The sequence below is a fragment of the Balearica regulorum genome, chromosome 4, assembly GCF_011004875.1.
Source record: "Balearica regulorum gibbericeps isolate bBalReg1 chromosome 4, bBalReg1.pri, whole genome shotgun sequence".
Classification (NCBI taxonomy): Eukaryota; Metazoa; Chordata; class Aves; order Gruiformes; family Gruidae; genus Balearica; species Balearica regulorum.
The window spans coordinates 25,002,103-25,022,721 of NC_046187.1; the positions used below are offsets into that span (position 1 = coordinate 25,002,103).

General features: G+C 42.1%; 2 protein-coding genes across 2 annotated transcripts in view; one reads left to right on the forward strand and one right to left on the reverse strand.

Moving 5' to 3' along the window:
* Window positions 1-20,619, forward strand: part of LOC142601695 (ethanolamine-phosphate phospho-lyase-like) — a 100,904-nt gene that overhangs the window by 34,020 nt on the left and 46,265 nt on the right.
* Window positions 15,334-20,492, reverse strand: LOC104633546 (oligosaccharyltransferase complex non-catalytic subunit). Its single transcript, XM_075751478.1, has 4 exons — window positions 20,247-20,492; window positions 19,892-19,985; window positions 17,360-17,557; window positions 15,334-15,985 (listed from the first exon to the last, which is right to left on the reverse strand). Exons 1-4 carry the CDS (start codon window positions 20,383-20,385, stop codon window positions 15,967-15,969), a joined length of 450 nt encoding a protein of 149 aa, XP_075607593.1. The 5' UTR covers window positions 20,386-20,492; the 3' UTR covers window positions 15,334-15,966.

Here is a 20,619-nt window from a genome sequence, read left to right on the forward strand (position 1 = left end):
AATAGACGGCAGCAGGGGAAGCACACTGACAAGACCTTGCTGATTTATACTAGCTTCCCAGTTGAGCAGTCATACCTGGGGTTGCTGTAAGAGATAACAGACCTTCACACTGAATCCTCGGTTCGTCTGCCTGACCTGCCTGTTAACAGTTAATGCATTTCCCAACAGTGTCCTCTGATAAAGGAACACGCTCATGGTTTCATAATGCATATTTCATTGCAGGTGGTGTCTCCATCAGTTAAAAGTCTGTCTTTTTCCTATTTACAACAGGGTTGTAAAGCTCCACTGATTTTCATGCTTTGGAAAACAGTAGCTAATATATCATACAAATCTTAAGACTTTTACCCATATATGTGACTTCTTTAGAGCTCAAAGTATCATCCTCGATAACGATGAGAAATGCTGGCCTGGCTCTTACATGTCTGATAAGTGTGCACAAAACAGCTGAGTGAATTAACAAAACAAGGGCAAAAGGCAAAGCTTGTGCATGGGATTAAGGTAGACCGTGATCCTCCCTGAAACATACTATCTGATCACTTCATTTTGAAAAGGCAATATGACTTTGAAGCCCCAACAGTATTTTCCATAAAGCTGAAAAGTAAGGATGACAGATGTCCCACTAGCTTGCTATCTACTGTCACTGAAAATACAGTTTTCTTGTCACCACCTACAAATCCCAGGATATGACTGCCTTTCCTCGCTCCCATTTATCCCTCCACATTTCTGCACCCCACCTGCTCTGCCAGAGCTCTCATCAGCTTCCCTCACAATCACTGCCGCCGAGTCCCTTATGAGCAGCAAGAGTTTCCTGAGCTCATCTGCAAAGTCCCTGTCCTTCTTGTAATGCCTTATTACTGTCATGCTACTAACTGCAAGCAACTGAACATACCTCATCTTTTTATAAAATAAAAGAAGGAAAGAATGAGTTTCTCAGGTAAATCCTGAGCTGAATGATGTTGCAGGGAAAACTCACATTTGGTCAGGATCTCACTGACACGCACTGCTGATTTTTATTGGTATGAATGGGACTCTGCATAAGGATCTAACTTCTCTTGCAAAGCTTAAAACAGGGCAAGGAGATAACTACAACAAAGTGAAGCTCATAAAAAACTAGAAGAAAATTATTACAATACTGACAGAGGTCATTCTGTGAACAGTCAGCATATTTTGGTATTGGACCTCAATTTTGCCTCCTACTGCTCTGGCTGGGAGAACTTTTCATACATCTGGCCTGAAAATGTTCTCCAGATGCCAGCAATTATGTTCTTTCTTTCTCCCTGCCAGGGTCCTCAAGACCTTCAGGCACAACTTTCCAAGACTTCCCCACAGTCTATACATGCTCTTGCCAGAACTCCACCTTCCTACTTCCTCACAACCAATTTGTCAAAAGCAAATTCTCAGCCTCAATCACTTTACACACAAATGAAATGAAAGATACAGGCTATGTCTACACAGCACAGTGAAGATATAGGTATTACCAAATGAGTTATTGTCAGGCCTTGAAGCAGCACAGTATGATGGACATTAGCACCTAAACTATTACCAAATGAATTTTTATCTCTCTATGGCCCCAAGCTAATGCAACTGTGCTGCTTCCAGCACTCCAGCTAGCATCTCTGCATGGCCCTGTCTTGTGACGTGGGGATAACCTAATTCATGTCAGCATCCACCTGGTAGCTCTGCACCATGTGAGACATACCTATCATTGCTGCTCCACGCATCTGAAACACAAGCGCAGGACTCCATCTCAGTTGCCTAACCCCTCCTGAGAGTCTTTTGTGTCTTCCACAGCAATATAGGGTGCACTTCTCTTCAAGCATCGCCTCGAGTTATTGACTCTCTTTGCTGAAAAGAGCTTTCTTTTTAAGGAGCAGAAGGTAAATATCTTTGCCTCTTCCTGCCCTTCCCCTGGGGTTTTATCATTCTCCTGTCTTCTCTTAGTTACAGCAGATAAGACTGATTCAGCCAGTCAGCAGACTTTTTCGCTCATGAAGCTATAGTTCTGCTTCTGTCCTGTACTGGATGTCCTGTTTTGGACTCAGGAGAAAAATATGTTTTAGTGCCTGAACTGACTAAATGTTTCAGTAATTAGGTTAAGTATCGTCAGCCTTCCTGTAGATGTATAATCCTTTTAGGACTAGATTAACCCTTTGCACCTCCAATATCAACAGTCACATAGACAAATGGTATATACAGAAGCTATTCAAAATAACCCACATCCTCTGCTACCTGGTGGTCACTCTTGGGTTTTACTAAAGATGAATTGTAATCATATGAAAGATCTTGGACCAAGACAGTACACGTCCCACGTCTTTCATCAGCAAAAAATGTACTGCATTAATAAGAAAAGTCAAAACCATGTATCCTTATAGTCATCAAGTAAGTGTCGTGCAATTATATTTCTCAGACTGTCTGGCTTTAAAAGAAGTCTGTGTTCACAGGGTACAAAACATCCAAATTTCAGACATAAATACCAACAGTCCACACAGAAGCAATTCCCACCAGGGAATTTGTCCACAGGTCCCTAGAGGGCAATGTATCTAAGTAAGATGCAGAGCAATGAGGCTCCAAGATAAAATCAGCAAAGGGGAGATCGTCCCAAACTGCAAAACCAATGACAATTAAACTTGGCAGATATTTCTCAAGGTAATAAGAAAAAAATGTCAAATGTACAGTGCAAGCAACTTCCTGAAATGTGTCAAAAACAACCCTCTGGCAGCAGCCAAGAAGTTTCAATTCCCTGTGTATGTAAGTCCACCTGAGACTTCAGGTCGGAGGGACGGAGGGGGCAGTACCTGGGGAGGAAGAGCTCTCTCATCACCAGACTCCTCCTCCTCCCTACCCAACCTACTGTGATCTCAGCAATATGTCATTTGTGGGGGTGCATAGCCAACGCAATGAAACCCAATGTCAGTTTGGTCCTCTAAGCATTACCACAGAACAAGCAGTGACCATTTATTTTTAATAATAGTAACTTCAAGAAGTATACTCTGTAATCAACAAGAAAATACAAATCTGAAATGGGAATCATCAAAGGCCACTAGTGTCGGAGGTTATGTGGAGGGCAATTAGCGTCGAGCTGCCTTAACGCTCGTATGTGAACCCACAGTGTGCTCCTTAGGTCCAAAGGATGTTTCCTTCAGTGCAGACATAGCAGAAAGCTGTCTATAATAAATCTCTTCCAAGCCCCCACTGAGACAGATAAACATGTACAGGGCAAAGGAGTCTTAGTTACGAAAAGCCTTTAATAAAATGTTTTACAACCATGTTACATTATGGCTAAGCAGGCATGAGTTACAGCAACCTCTTTCCGTCCACTAATACTTAATCTATGTGCAATTTCATTTCATAAATGAACACAAGAGAATACAGGAGACTTTTCAGGCAGATATAATTTTTCCTGAATTTACTAGGACAAAACAGCAACTCATAGATCACTACCTGAACGTCAGAGCACAAATATGGTTCCACTGTGTGCACCAGGGAGTCTATAAACAGCTCCCCATACAACAGGAAAACCTTAAGCATCTCTAAACCTTGGGAAAATGTCCTATATCTCTGAATGCCGGTCATAGCTGAGCCGTGGTTGTCTGTACAGTGGGCCAAACCAAAACCCTGGAATCATGGACCTTCACACCACAAAGCAGCATGTATCTCAGTGAGAAACAAAGCTTTGCAGCTTTAACCTGACTGTATTCCAAATTAATCCTTAATGAACGACTGGTCTTTCTAATCCTGTGGGACATTTTTTCTTTGGGAATATTTTCCTCAGCCTGGGAAGTGAAAAAATCATCAACTGAACATCCTGCCTCCCCTGCAGCTCAGTACTAAATCACTACATTCCTGCAATTTTTCAGAAAGGATGAGAGTACGTGCCCGACTGCGCTGGAGCTGCTGTAACTTCACTGCCATGTGGCCGTTTGCCTTGCTCTGTGCAGAACTTGCCTCTGTGTGTGGTGCCAGCACAAAGTACGATAAAAAGTAACGTGCTTTGCCTTCCAGATTATCTACCCACGGTCTGTGTGTTATTACAGTAGTCTTCCCAACCAAGACCATCCAGCTGAGGAGAAAACTCCCTCTGCCTAAGTGGCAGGATGTGACCGTGCGGGGACAGTGAGCGAGGTTATCTCGGGACAGGCAGCAGACCAAAAAACAGATTGCGTCAGCATGGGAAAGGATTGGGCAGGAGCGGAGGGTGTGTCGGGGCACGCTCCCAGGCAGAGAAAAGCTCAGAATAAACAGGGAGAAAGTCCTCGGCCAGGGGTTTGAATAAAGGCCTCGGAAATGCAAAGAACTGGGCCACGCTAATGAGGGCACCGGCACTTCCCTGCGAGCAGAGAGCTGGGGAGGAGGGCGCAGGGAAAGGAAAGCCGGATGGGAAACTGTGGAAGAGTTGCAAGGGGAGCTTTAGAAAGAAAGTAATCTGAAACCTCAATCTGATGGAGATAAACAGTACAGTTGGTCAGGAATTTGATGGTAGGGTTTCTCGTGATAAAATTTAATTAATGCAAAATCTACTATGGGTGTAACTGAAGCGCCCAGGAGTCCTTTACATGGACGAGGTGTGGTAGAGGCTGCCGTTGCCCCAGGGAGCTTACAAATTACACCTGGGTGAGATGCAGCAGGTGGGCAGCAGGAGGAGATGGAGAGGCACCATCGGGCTGGTCTCAGCGCTGGAGCTGAGCTCTGGTCCTCTGATTTTGGAGGCACCGCAGGCTCGGAGGCAGTTTTAAAGGAGTGTGCACTTGGAAAAGAATAATGTGGTATTTCAGCGAAGTTTATGGGGCACAAGCAAAAGGGCTAACAGAAGTGGAAATATGACAGGGCTCCTTCGAAAATTTATCGAGGGAGAAAGTTTAGCACAATGGACTGACTAATTGGAGAGAGCTGGGAGTAACGGTTTCAATAATATATGAGATGTAAAGGAGGGTGAAGGAGACACCAGGAATGATCTTGCAGTGAAACAGTCTACATCTCAGGAAACAGAAGAGATAGAGCTTGCCAACAAACTAGTAAGCAGGAGGGGAAGTACTGTGCTTAAAGTTTCAATAAAATGCTGCTGCAATGTATTTTTTTTCCTATAGAAAGTGCCTTTTGACAAAAGCATTTAAAAAGTCATTGTTACCCTGAAAATGTCTAGAATAAAAAAAAAAAACCCTATTGTAAAAACTCTAGTGAATGCTTGCTGCTGAACTGACAGTGCCTAATGCTGCTGGTAGGATGCAGAGCTGACAATTAGATCTACATTCTAGTCCTAGCTCTGCTATTAAGGTGCTACATAACTTTAAGCTAGTCACTTTACTGTCTCAACATCCCACCTGTAAAAGGGGCATAAAACCAGCCCTCTGTGTGCCAGACATTAATGCTTTGAAATGCTCAGATGCAGGCATCTGCAAAGGGTGTTGAAAGGGGTCTTTTCTACAGGTGCTGATGTACACATTCTTCCTCCTATTTTCATTTACCTCCCTTCCGCTGTTGAAGAGACATCTACAGGACTTATTTGTAATAAGCTGTCATTTAATTTTCTATCCAAGCGAAACAAGAGACTCTCTTTGCCTTAAAATACACTAGGGTGAAATCCTTACTAACTTAGGTAAATGCATCTTATAGATTGCAGTATTTTCTGGGGGATGTATCAACACTTTTTCACATTATGCTTCAAGAGAGGTGCCAGCAGGGAGAGCTCCGGGTTCTGGCAGGAACTTTTCTAAAACCTTGCGGTAGTAAACTCACCCTACTTTATAACCATACGCACAGAAATCCTGGTGCAATCCACATGCCTTTCTCTACCTCTGCAATCTATGTTCTGACTTTTAATTCCAATTTATGGACATCAGTCATAATTTCAGTACTAAGTAGTTCTTATCCCTACACTTACTGTATTTTAACCATTTAAATAGTCAGTTCCTGTTAGACATTTCATTCCTTCCCCACCATCAGACATACAGTGGACATTCAAACGAAAGACTGAGGCTTTATCTTTTTTACCTCTCTACATAAACATTGTAATTTTGAGTAATTCATACAACTTGATATACTCCAAATTTTTTCCCCTTTTATGAGCTATGTATAAAGGTAGCATATATACTATATGTACTATACACACTCTCTCTCTCTCTCACACACACACACACATCCACACCCCCACACTGACTTCTTAATTGACATAGTCTGTATAAAGCGCTTTGAAATTTTTGGCTGGGGTGCCATAGAAGTGCAAGTTGTTATCCTCGTGTATGCTTTTAAGCCCTGAAGTTTCAGTTGAAAAATGAATTTAAGTGAAAGAAATCTGCAGAAAAGTCTTTCACATACTTATACTTTAGCAACAAGAAAAGTGGATCCAAATATACTCACCACTGTAATATTTCATGTAGATATTCATGTACAAAGCAGTATGTGATTTCAGTACGCTACTTTTAAACGCGGACTTTCCTTCCCAGAGTGAATAGCATTGCAGGGACTGCCATCCAGTGGTGAACCAAGGACTTAGCAGATTACTGAAAGTGCGGATAGGTAAAATTGAAAGGTGTTAAGGATGAAAAAGAGTAAGAGTAGGAGCTAATAACGATGCCGAAACTCCTAATAGTAGAAAGAATTTCTTTAGTCAGCTTCAGATATTATTTACAATCTTAAAATAAAAGACATTTGTTTTCCAAGTGTAGCTGCACAAAGGTAGAATACTTTGTACTGACCACCCAAAGTAGGTAAAATGAGGCTCGTTCAGTCACAGTCTAGTAAACAAGCTGTGGTTAAACACAACTCTTACACGCATCCGAAATATTACAAGTCTAATTTCTCTCTTTGCACCGGTCTGTGTCCACTGATTTCAGCAAAGTATAGCCTGGGTTTACCCAGGTGTTAAATGAGACAAGAAAATATTTAAGGTCACTATGTGTTCCTACTGCCTTCTAAAACATTAGAGGGAAAAAAACTTCCTCATACATCTAAAAATATTCCTGCTCAGGCTATGACACCAAATGATGATTTAAATCTAATTTGTTAATCACTTTGTTAAGTAGCAGTAGTTTTAGGCATTGTGTGCCTTGTGCACCTTTAAAAAAGGTCTGATGGAACATTCCATTTCCCTGGTTTTATGAGCTTTCATATTTATTGCCTTGTCTACTGTGTATATGAATCTTGGTATTTGTGACAGATTTTTCTTAGTTTGTTCCATTGTGTACAGACCATATGTTGTCTATGCTCATAAAACACTCAGTAATTGTATGTGCAGAAAAAAACATAGAGTTACTCACTAAGAAACTTAAGAACTTTCAGGTTATCCCTGCTGAGGTGTTTTTAAATCCAGCCCCAGGAAACAATTGCCTCCTTTTCTTAGAGTTGTGATGAAACTTTGGCAGGGTTCTCAGATGTATTTGGCAGTTAACTTCTATTGATTTAAACAAAAATTATGTACCTGAATTCCATGAGGATCTTGGCTTGACTGCTGTTGATGTAGCTTTTGGATACAGGAGTGCCTTCGTTGGCTCCCTAGTGTAATGCTTGGGGATGCAGTAGGATTTTTATTGTTTTCAGGATGAGTCATGCAGGCAGCAGCACAACAGATGGTGCAGAGTGTAGAACAATAAAGACAAAGATATGAGACAGCTAAGAGAAAACTGGAACGGTCAAAGGAACAACCAGAGGAGGAGAGAGGCTGAAAGGATGAGAGAAGCCAGGAGGTTGAGCTTTGCCACGGATAGCAGGAGCTAATTAAGTGCGGAGTCAGTGCAGGGTGAAGTAGCTCAGACAGTGGTCAGCAGAGAAAATTAAAGGACCTGTAGTCAGAGTAGAAGGCACAGAGGTAGGAAAACTAAGGGAAGCGAGGCTGATGGATCACCAAGTGGCTGGTGGGGCTAAGTGATGGATTTCGGTGTGATAAAAGAGAAAGTACTAGTGGAGGCAGAATAAGGAAGTGGAAAAGCTGAGGAGACTGATAAATAATATCCTTTGAAGGCAGAAATAAAAGAGAGCAATCAAAACCAGCAGCAGTGTCTGAAACTTGGAAGTCTAGAATGACAGCAAAGAAACAATGGATGGCAGCTGCTGAAAGACAATAGTATAAATCCCCCGAAAAGAGCTCCGGCTAGCAGCAGGCCAGCAAAAGGAGATAAAACACAGTAGTTCAAAGCTGGTATAACAACCAAGTGTAGCAGGGAGGCAGACACGCTTGGGTAAAACACAAAAGAAGTTAAATTCCACAGGTCAGTGAAAGGGGAGATCTGGAGAAGCCCAGGTAATTGAAAAGTGTATTAGTGTCTTACTGCTGCTCCAGCTCAGAGAAGGCAGAAACACAGAGAAAGCTCCCTCAGTAAAATACTGCCTAGAACTATCACAGGCTCCCTCCACCCACTCATCGTCCTGTTCTAATATGGCAGCTGTTCTGATAGCCGCCTAATCGTAACACATTTTAGGTAAAATACTACCATGAAAATTAGGAAAGGAAAAGGTCTTAAACATTCATCCAAACATTTCTGTTTTCCTTACCCCCACAGCTAATTCATTTTCTCTTCTGGCACTAGGCAGTTAATGGTGCTACTTTCTGCTGACATGTCTAGGTCATGTAACTACTTAATTTTTTTCAGACTGTACCGAGGCCAGCAGGATTCTGTCCTACAACTGCACCGTAGGGATATTTTTAAAGGACAGATTTAGTTATTTACAAAGACCTTGCCATAACTGTTTTTAAAGACAGAGAGCATTGGTGTTTGGAAGGTCAAAAGTTTTGTTCTCATCCATGGAATAATAAAGATGGGCAGCTGCTGGAAGACATCTCAAAAAGCCAATCACTCACCCAAAACAAGGCCAGATACATCTGCAGATTTTAACAGGCATTTTCCTAGCCTGTTCTTAAAGCTGCACACAGCAGAAATTCCATCACCACTATAGACCACCTAGTCCAGTAGTCAACAATTTTACCCTCAAAAATATTTTTTCTAGTATTATTCCAGCTCTTCCTTGTCGCTATTTAAGCTCTATCTAATACTAACACAGAAACAAAACTACTCCTTTCTTTTTCACACTTACTTTTCTGTGTCATATACTTTGTAGTTAAAAGTTTTGCAAATATGTCAGTGTGATGTTGTATTGCTGTGCAAAAGGCAAACACCCTTCCTCAGCTTGCGGTGCAGCAGGACCCAAGGACTCACTCAGAGGAATCCTGCACTTTGTCAATTATTTTGCTTGCATAGCATTGGTATTATGCACTTGTTCCTAGAAAGAATAAACCAGTCCACTTTTTTTAGGGAATTCTTTTTGATTTGTTAAGATCACTATGCATCCTAATTCTGCCCTCCCAACTGTCTTGGAGTTTTATGATTTCTACTAATTTAGTAATTGCTCCATACTCAATCCAGGTCACTGGGTGTTGAGTAAAACTAGCCACAGGACAGACCTCAAAAAAAAAAAATCTTTCCACTTTGATAAAAGGACATCAACTAATCAGTAAACACTCTCTGAATATGGTTTTTGAAGTACTTTTGCATCAAGCTTATAGTTGTTTCGGCTAAGCCAAGTTTCCATAACATGCAAGACAGTATCAAAAGCTACATCTGCTTTTCTTCTTTCCTCAGGGCCCATAACTCTCAAGTGTGGCTTTTTCTTCATATGACTTATTCTGTAAAAATCCAAGTTGGCTACTCATCCTTTTACCATTTTCTTTCAGGTGCTGAAAATGCTTCCCCCAACCCCCAAAACTTTTTCTTCAGACTGCATTTAACCTTTTTTATTTATTTATTTATTTCCCATCCCTCACACTCTCCATCCACATTTAAAGATGGATGAGGTACTGGAAGGCTGAATATAGTGAACATATTACCTATCATCCAGGAGCTGTCAAGAACAGCTAAAAGTTATGAAATTGTTTCACCCTGTCTATTAAGTAAGTAACACAGAAAAAGTTTATCTTTCACTGTTTACTCTAGAATAACCCAACCAGTCTGAATCCTTTCAATTTTTTTCTTTCCCTGTTTCCAGCTAAGAGCATACAATTACCATGGACAACAAAGGGATACCAGTCCCCACCTCAACACTGATCTTTGTAGTGAAAACTGATACCAAAAAAAGAAGGAAATTACAAACGTCAGTCTTTCACATGCATAAGGCAGCGGATGATACCATATTGATCTGATTTACTCAAAGCTAAATACTATTTCTTGCAGCCTGCAGGTACAACACTCTAAGAGCTTTGACATTTATAGAACCCATATGGGATAGTTACGTGATGAAGTGAAACGCCATTATACCCAAAGAACGTTAGTAACTAAACTGATATCATTAAACAGGAGCTCGGCAAGTTGCCTTATAGATTCAAGATACGAAATATCAGAATGCAGTGCCTCACATCTGTATCACCAATTAAAATGTGGTGCAAGTCAGACGTGCTTGACTCCCATTATAGTGCCTCAGCTGTTGCTCTAAAACAAGCTCATGGTCTCAGTCCAGTTCTTAGCTGACGGGTATCCATGTCAAACAAAAAGGGACGCCAGCATAATTAGTTCTTACCAAAGAAACCAAATCACCTAGAAACTCTCACATTTCTAGTTGCTGCTTCCCATGAAACACTACCCTTTAAGAAGAGTTTGATGCATTAGTTGTATTTTTTGCTGTTACTGAAATCCAAATTTATCCATATTTCTCCAATCATCAGTATAGCTGAAAGGCCTCAATGCAACTGCAGAGCGTTACAAAATGTGCTCCTTCTAAGATTCTTACAATTGTTCCAATTCCTTTCTTGTAACGGTTTCAACCCTCTTTAACCAAGTTCTGGAAGAAAAATATTCTAAAGTAACTGTGAAGTTGAGAAGTGCCAATTAGAAATTCTAAAAACAGGCCAGAGCTATTGCTGCAACCCTTTTTTGTGAAGAAAATTGTAATGCTGAAGGAAGAATACAATTACCACATTCACAAATGTGCAACACAAATTACATTGTCACAGACTTTGCTATGCTGTAGGAAAATAGTTTCCATTGTATGCAGTATTTCCATGCATGCCAGGAAAATAAATGAGAATTGCTGTCTTTCTCATATCCATGTTCACTCCCTGTATTGGGAGCAGCAGAAGAAATTCAGGATTGTCTCCATTTCTAAGGCTGTAACTCTTAAGAAGTGCAGTATCTAGTGCTTCATAATTCATATATTAAGAACATATATTTATGCATATATAAAATACACAACTGGAACTGGAAATAGGTAGATTATAGTAACCATATCAAGCAGTATTCTGTGAACACGTATCCAGCTTTGCAAGCAGCAAAGTAAAATTCCATTAAGCACAATATATTTAGAATTAGAATGCTGTAAATTAGTAAGAAAGTCTAATGGCAGTGCCTTAAAAATATTCTGCATCAGTCTAAGGTGACAGTTTTATTTCAGGCATCGGTGTGGACTACTTCATACCAGTAAATAAACTTACCTGTAAAAAATATTATAGGTTTTAGTTAACAATTACACATCTTTAAAAAGGTGATATTTGGGCTTATAAAAAAATGCCATGCTTATCTTTATCAGCAAGAGTACTTATCAGTATCTCCTCAAAATGGCTGAAATGTCCCCCTCCCTCCAAAAATTGTTTCAGTGGCACGTATGTTCCAAACATGTCTCAATTTTTGGAGAAGCAAGGAGGAGGGTCAGCAGAACTGCTACCTTGGTCTTCCGGAGGGCAGACTTTGGCCTGTTTAGGGGCATGGTTGACAGAGTCCCCTGGGAGGCAGTCCTGAAGGGCAAAGGAGTCCATGAAAGCTGGGCATTCTTCAAGAAGGAAATTTTAAAGGCACAGGAGCAGGCTGTCCCCATGTGCCAAAAGACGAGCTGGCAGGAAAGAAGACCGGCCTGGCTAAACAGAGAGCTTTGGCTGGAACTCTGGGAAAAAAAGAAAGTTTACGACCTTTGGAAGAAGGAGCAGGCAACTCAGGGGGACTATAAAGATGTCATGAGGTTATGCAGGGAGAAAATTAGAAGGGCCAAAGCCCAACTAGAACTTAATCTGGCTACTGCTGTAAACGAACATAAAAAAATATTCCTATAAATACATTAACAACAAAAGCAGAGCTAAGGAGAATCTCCATCCTTTATCGGATGCAGGGGGAAACATAGTGACAAAGGATGAGGAAAAGGCTGAGGCACTTAATACCTTCTTTGCCTCAGTCTTTAATAGTAAGACCAGTTGTTCTTGGGGTATCCAGCCCCCTGAGCTGGAAGACAGGGACAGGGAGCAGAATGAAGCCCCCATAATTCAAGGGGAAATGGTTAGTGACCTGCTACACCACTCAGACACACACAAGTCTATGGGGCTGGATGGGATCCACCCAAAGGTACTGAGGGAGCTGGCAGAAGTGCTCACCAAGCCACTTTCCATCATTTATCAGCAGTCCCGGCTAAACGAGGAGGTCCCAGTTGACTGGAGGTTAGCAAATGTGATGCCAACCCACAAGAAGAGCGAGAAGGAAGATCTGGGGAACTACAGGCCTGTCAGTCTGACCTCTGTGCTTGGGAAGGTTATGGAGCCGTTATCATCTGAGTGCCATCACACGGCAGCTACAGGACAGCCAGGTGATCATGCCCAGTCAGTATGGGTTCATGAAAGGCCGGTCCTGCTTGACTAACCTGATCTCCTTCTATGACAAGGTGACCCACTTAGTGGATGAGGGAAAGGCTGTGGACGTTGTCTACCTGGACTTTAGTAAAGCATTTGACACCGCTTCCCACAGCATTCTCCTGGACAATCTGGCTGCTCATGGCTTGGATGGGTGTACTCTACGCTGGGTAAAAAAATGGCTGGATGGCCAGGCCCAAAGAGTTGTGTTGAACAGAGTTAAATCCAGTTGGTGGCTGGTCACAAGTGGTGTTCCCCAGGGCTCAGTACTGGGCCTAGTTCTGTTTAATACCTTTATCAGTGATCTGGATGAGGGGATTGAGTGCACCCTCAGTAAGTTTGCAGATGACACCAAGTTGAGCAGGAGTGTTGATCTGCTGGAGGGTAGGAAGGCTCTACAGAGGGATCTGGACAAGCTGGATCGATGGGTTGAGACCATCTCTATGAGGTTCAACAAAGCCAAGTGCCAGGTCCTGCACTTGGGTCACAACAACCCCATGCAATGCTACAGGGTTGGGGAAGAGTGGCTGGAAAGCTGCCTGGTGGAAAAGGACCTGGGGGTGTTGGTGCACAGCTGGCTGAATATGAGCCCAGGTAGCCAAGAAGGCCAACAGCATCCTGGCCTGTATCAGAAATGGTGTGGCCAGCAGGATTAGGGATGTGATCGTCCCCCTGTACTCGGCACTGGTGAGGCCGCACCTTGAGTACTGGGTTGAGTTTTGGGCCCCTCACTACAAGAAGGACATTGAGGTGCTGGAGCGTGTCCAGAGAAGGGCAACAAAGCTGGTGAAGGGTCTAGAGCACAAGTCTGATGAGGACCAGCTGAAGGAACTGAGGTATTTTTCAGCTTAAGTCAATTAAGTATAAGATCACTTGGATCGTTAAGGGTTCATATACATGTGTACTAACTTTCAAAAGCTACACAGGTTGTATACCTATTCCTGACTAGGCATCATCACTCAGAGATTATACTGAAGCCTACGGAGGAGCCATGGTATTTTCTGCAGCAACAGAGCCAGAAAATCAAGACCTCTACACTTCAGCCTCTTTTTGTTGCATTTGGAAGAAGGCCAAACTTCTGCTTTTAATCATCAAAAGATGTGTTCTTATAAGTTCTGCTTTACCTTTATCACAGTGTTTCAATTTTGTTTTTAATTTCCAACCCCCAATCTAGTTCAGTTCACCCTAGAAGATATAAGCACCAAACACGTATGGGTATTGTCACTAGTTACAGGAAGTTTTCTTTCAGTTACTGAAATATTCCTATCCTAAACCTCTACACAGTAGAGGCCACCTACTGTTACCTGTAAAGAACAACAGATATTTACAGAAAATACCAGCCTTTCTTTAACTGAAAATGCATAAATTGCTATAATGCATAGCAATACCTCTTCTTTGCAGTTTATTCAACAGTGCTCAGTAGAAGTCTTTCCTTGGGTGACCAAGAAGCCTCCAACCCATGTCCACAATGAACCAATCTCCAGTTGTGCATTCTGACATCTTCCTACCTAGCACGCTTTGAATTTCTGGGTGGTCTGTCTTCTGCTACGGGTTTGTTTTCCAGTTTCACTCTGTGCCTCATGCTTTGGCAGAGGATCATACCAGATCTAGTTCGTAGCCTGTGACTAAGGAAACATAAGGGATCATTTAACCTTGTTTGTTGCAGACAGTCATGATCTTAGTTTTACTCTCCAAAAACTATCTTCTACCTTGCAATTACAAGTCCGCTTTATTTGTTCCAAGTTATGTCACCTAGCATGCAATTATGATCAAATGCATTTCATAGACCACAGGTATTCAACCATGCTATTAAAACCACTGTTTAAGAGCATGCTCATTTAGAATCAGCTGCAAACTTGGGAGTCTGAGGCTGAACTGCAGCGGGACAAGCCCTGAGCTGCAGGGATCTCAATTATACTCACTGAAGTGACTTTCTGGTTTGACTTCCCTCTCAGATGTATTAAAAAGTTGACACATATTCAGTTATTTAGTTACAGAATATCAATATTACCCCTTGAGGGTAAGCATATGTCTCACCAAAACCAGAGTGACCAAAAGATAACCGCTTTGAAAAGACTGGAAACTGTGCAGTTATGAGCCTCATAAAACAGCTTAAGCTACCTTAAATCTTAAAGACGAACATGTATGATGAGCAAATGCTGAAGTCACATTGTACGTACGAATAAGGGAGTGGAAGTGACATATCCTGAGGGCGGATGATTAACAGCTAGCTCAGAAATTTGATTAAGTATGTGAACAGCAATACTAACTTTGCAATTACAGGAATTAACAACATTTCTCACTGACAATTATACAAACGAAAATAGCGCTTCAAACACATATGGCTTGCAAAAAAGACATTTATGGAGATTTAGAGGGATCCTTCCTTCCCCAGAATACAATACATTACTTCAATGAAATGTGATAGTAATATTCAATCTTTTAAAATTAAAACAAAGTAAGTTGGAGCTGAGCCTCTCACACAAAAAAGCAGCAGCTTCAAAAGTAAGTTTTCTTGGCTACTGATAGCAGTATGTCATTGGATATAATGTTCATGGAAAGTACAAGCTCATGGAAAATATGAGGTTTCTTGTCCCTGATATTAAAAAAAAAAAAAAATCATTATTCAATAGTGAAAAATAAAGCTGAATTATGTGGTCATGGTAAGGTATAGCATCTCAAGCCTGGATGTAGAATAGGTCATGCACACAAGAAAAAGCTTCAGAAACTGCATAGAATTCAAATAATTTTGTAGAAAATAAGTTTTATTTGGCTCCTTTCGTACACTTTTTCAAAAAGAAATGCATATTCATACAGTTTGCCTTTCCCAGTGCATGTCTGGATTTGCTCACATAGAGCCATTAATGTCAAGGCAAAAGGTGCCTTTGAAATAATTTCAGACATGTATCTTGACTGTAAAGCATCCAAAGTTACTAATTTTCTAATTATAACTTGGAAAGAAACATTTCAGATGTTTCTTCTCCAATTCACACATGTAATTGTCCCACACAGGGAAGAGGAGACAGACCTGCAACAAAGAACTGTCAAGCCAATGGCTAATACTCATTTCAGGTGGAGCTAAAGACAGGTTCTCTATTTCATACTGAGTTGGGGTATAAAAGAAAAACTCAGCTAGGTAACTCGCTCTTTTCAAAAGCTCCAAAACAGAGGTGATAAAACATTGCTTCAAAACTACAAATCAGCCATTGAAAGTGAGAGTTTGTTGGCAAAGAAAGCACTCTTTCCCCAGTTGTTTCTCATGGTCAGGTCTCTTTCCTGTTGATGGTGACTATGGAATTTGTTTCTTGCTGCTTCTTCTTAAGCACTTCATGAAGAGAAGTAAATACAGCTCGGGCTTTCATACATCACAAGAGGTACTAACCCATCAAGTAGCCCCTACAGAAAAAAATCAAGTTAGCAAACATTAGCAGCACTCCTCAAAAAAAAAAAAAAAAAAAAAGAGGCATATGGTCTTAAAACAAAAACTTCAGACTGCCAAAAACTCTGCTGATCAAGGCTATTTAAAAGAATAAATCCTGTCCAAGGTACAAACTGGCCAGCTTAACTACACGCTTCTTCCTCACTTGATCTTCTTCAATGAACACTGAAAATGGATTAGCCTGTTCTCAATCCAGTCTTGGTAACTGTTTGGAATTTTTGAATCCCAGATTACACTCTATGAAAGGTTCTTTATTTGTACCCTTTACACAAACTACCAGTGTTAAGATACTCAATATAACCTGACATTTTCTGGCACTTGGCACAACTCTGGTCTCTTTTTCTCTTCCACTTCTCTGAAACCCTGTTTCTTTAATGAGTTTGAGAAAGAGAACTGTTAAGACACATGTGTACTCAATGAAACAAGAGAATATATACCATCGATGAAGCAAGAAAATACAGAGGAGATCCCTATCCAGCTACCTGCTGCCAGGGAACCCAGCACTTCTGTGCTATGAAACAAGTTTTTAACTACACTGCAGAGGTTTAAAAAAAAAAAAAAAGAAAGGAGGAATGACTGTCATTGTTAAGTCAACATCTCATGGAGCTGCTCCAGAAATTAACTACCAGTACCTCTAAACATCAGGTTTCAGCTATTCTAAATGAAATAGATGGACTGAGAAATAAAGTGCAGGGGGAGGGGGGGGATTGAAAAGCCTGCATTTGGATTTTGTGTAGCCTGAAATCTCCAGATCTTTCCTATTTTTTGATCTGCAAATATAGATGCATTAAAATGTCACAAATAGTGTATGCTTCAAAATTATGTTCAGTTTTCCAGCAACAAAAAAATACCCCAGAGACATCATCTTTACTTTCAGACTGCTTTGGATGTTTCTAAACACTTGTTACGGCTGCCATCAGTTCTTCTAGTTATGATCTCTCATGTACACTGTCACTATAAAGAACTCATTTCCCTTTCTTCAAGTTCTTTGACACTTCCTTCTCCTCAAAGCCCTACCTTGTAATTACTTTTAGCTGACCAGTAGATACTCAGACTACCTTAAAATTCATTGTAAGTCAGACTCACTAATCATATCTTCTGACATACCAGGAACTGTCACCTTTTTTTAACGACAGCACAATTTTACAGTAGCTGGCCCCAAAACCATCCCACCTCATTCAAGGTGGCTTGTTCTGAAGAAAAACAACTTATAGCCAAGCTATAGATCTTTAACATATCTCATTGTATTGTCTGCTGCTCTTTAAATTTAACGTAGGTGCACATGAGCCAGAAAAACAGAAGAAAAGCTGAAAGAGTATTAAATCACTTACGGTAATTTCATCCTCATGAAAACTCTGGCCATGAAGAAGCTCAAAAGCACGCTGACAAATCCAATAAAGAGCAAAAGAAACCTATTCAGTTTGGGGATGTTTGGTGCATTGGATCGATCCAGAATTATGAATCCTAGGCCACCCATTGTAAAGAGGAAGCTGGATGCGAGCCCTTCCATAATATATTGTCCGTTTACTCTAAAGAAAAAGAAGGGGGGAGGGAAGAAGAGAGAGTCAGGAAAAGATTAAAGAAACTAGTTACATTTCAAACCCCATCTACTCAACCTGCCTTAGCTGTGCAAATATACAGGATGATTAAATCTGATAGCTGACTTTCTAACAAAAAGTAGGTATGGAAACTGACATTACACAATTACATTAAGGCTTTAACATGTAATTTATGTCTGGGACTGATAGTGTGCAAGGTGATCAGTCAAGCATAGTCGTTGTTTTATACATAATAGTGTATACTAAAGGCTACTACTCAAGCTCCTCAGTTTTCAGAAATATCTAGTCCAAAGTAGCATCTGGTTTCAGAGATGACTCGAGGTGTGGAACCATGACCCCAGAGCCACCGAGCTTCTCAAGTCTTATTTCCATCCCGATGTTTAGGCAACAGTGCCTGAATCCTCTTCCCAGTACAAATCCCACTCAAAGCACTATGTCAGCGCATGAAGCACATCTACAGGTTCCAGCACACTGCAGAAGCAGTTCTTGCCTGCACTCCGTTTTGCTACCAGCTCACTGAGCCTGCACGTAGATTGTGGAGACCCAGTCTGAAAGCACCCCAGCTCTGTCACTCCACACTGCTGAATTTCCTGTTCACAAAGCTCAGATGGAGAGAGGGGAAGCCGAGATATAGAAAGAAATATTGCACCCAGATCACAAGTCTCCTGCCTCCCACAGCCACCAATCCTTCTTCCTATCCTTGTAATTAGCAATACTAGCAACCTCATAAAATTAGCATAGATTAAACTACTGCAGATGCTAATCAGAAATGAAGATTATCATTATTGTCTCATATCCTGAAAACAATTTCATCATCTTTCATGTTGTTTTCACTGAGTTGTACTAAAGTGCTATCAACTCCCTGCAGTAACCCGATTCATCCATATTGCAACAATCTAAGCCAGTCTGAGACATATACTACATCTAGTCCAAGTCAAAATCTTTGCACAAGGCATGTCACAGACCTCACAGATTCAAAGAACTTTTTAGGTATTTAACAAAATCCATTATTTGTTTCTATACACATAAAAAAATAGTTACAAATGTAGATTTAACCCTCTTAAGACCAATTTGTTACTAAGCAGTCTCTAGTTTATTTTCAGTAATAGAAACAAAAGACTCAAAGACAACACTGTTCTTATACATTTATAACTGTGTTCCTCACTCTCAGATGTAAGAGTCCCAATTACACTGGAATTCAAAAGGCCAGAACCCGAAGTTCCACAAACATTATGTATGCTGCTATAAAATATGACCAAATATGTCTGCATCCACTACAAAATTCAACTTTAACAGCAAGGGTTTGGAATAAAGAAAAGTACTGGCAGCTCAAGACATTGTTCTTATCAGTCTTTTCATTTTTAAAAGTTTTAGAAGGACTTAGTTTTTCCATTTCCATTGATTTCAATGCTGTTGGTTGTTTGGGTTTGTTTTTTTTTTTAATATTTGCAAAACAAGGACTGATATAGAACAGATCCTGCTTTGCACAGAGAGCTCAAAAAAAAAAAAAGTCAATGCACAGCTCTGTAAGACAAGTTCAGTCACTTGTGCTTAGGCATTGGATTGAGAGCAGCCCTGAGGAGAAGGACTTGGGGGGGGGGGTGGTTGATGAAAAGTTCAACATGAGCTGGCAATGTGCACTTGCAGCCCAGAAAGCCAATCGTATCCTGGGCTGCATCAAAAGAAGCATGACCAGCAGGTCGAGGGAGGGGATTCTCTGCTCTCGTGAGATCCCACCTGGAGTACTGCGTTCAGCTCTGGGGTGCCCAACATAAGGACATGGAGCTGTTGGAGCAGGTCCAGAGGAGGTCCATGAAGCTGATCAGAGGGATGGAGCACCTCTCCTACGAGGACAGGCTGAGAGAGTTGGGATTGTTCGGCCTGGAGAAGAGAAGGCTATGGGGAGACCTTAGAGCAGCCTTCCTAAAGGGGGCCTACAAGATAGCTGGAGAGGGACTGGTAGCAGTGGTAGGGACTGGTATGGCATGTAGCGATAGGACAAGGGGTAATGGCCTTAAGCTGAACGGGGGTAGATTTACATTAGATGTGAGGAAGAAATTCTTCATGATGAGGGCGGTGAAGCACTGGAACAGGTTGCCCAGAGAGGTTGTGGAGGCCCCATCCCTGGAAGTGTTTAAGACCAGGCTGGATGGGGCTCTGGGCAACGTGGTCTAGTGGAGGGTGTCCCTGCCCACAGCAGGGGGGTTGGAACTAGATGATCTTTGAGGTCCCTTCCAACCCAAACCATTCTATGATGCTATGATTTGCAGCACCTCGCGTGCGGGTGCGGAGCCCTGCTCCTACCTGTATGCCAAGAAGGCCACTGGCCTCTGATGCCCATGTTCATCTGTCATCGACCCCACGCTGGGAGGTTCCACAATCACGTCATAGATAATCCCTGCAGGGAGAAAAGCAAACATCACCTTTGACTCAGCGCAGCAAACAGCCAGAACTGCTCTCACACCGCAGGGGGCCCGGAGGTGGCCGAGGTTCGCGTTTTACGACCGATCTGGAGCCGGACAAGGAGTCAGCAGCAGCGGCGGCGGCGGCTCTACTACCCGGTGCAGGGGCCTGCAGCCCCCCCCGCCCCCAGAGGAAGACCTACTCTGTAAACGGGGTCTCCCGCTCACACCGCCCGCCCCACCGGCCCCGGCCTCACCTCCGGTGATGAGGAAGTAGGACACCACCACCAGCGCGTAAACGGTCATGGCCGAGGGCATGTGCACCCAGCTCGGCCGCTTCAGCTTGATGTTGGGGCACTCGAGCACGGCGAAGGGCAGGCGGTACAGCGTCTCCATGGCGGCGGCGCGGCCCAACGGACAGCCGCTGCTCCCGGCCCGGCCCGGCTCGCCCCGCCGCTGCCGCCCTCCACGACCGGACACGAAGGCGGAAACGGAAATTGGCTGCCGCGTCCTGACAGGGTAAATTAACAAATTTTTAAAAAGCCGACCTAAATGAAACCACCCAAAAGTGACGCTCAGGAGAAAATGAGCGACATAAAGTAAAGGCTTTTTTTTTTCTGCACAAAAACA

Excerpts from the sequence above, each read along its gene's own strand:
- LOC104633546 (XM_075751478.1), bottom strand. The coding sequence starts at position 20,385 with ATGGAGACGCTGTACCGCCTGCCCTTCGCCGTGCTCGAGTGCCCCAAC. Across the intron at positions 19,986-20,246 it reads CTACTTCCTCATCACCGGAG|GGATTATCTATGACGTGATT; the intron begins GTGAGGCCGGGG and ends TTCTCCCTGCAG. Across the intron at positions 17,558-19,891 it reads GTGGCCTTCTTGGCATACAG|AGTAAACGGACAATATATTA; the intron begins GTAGGAGCAGGG and ends CTTTTTCTTTAG.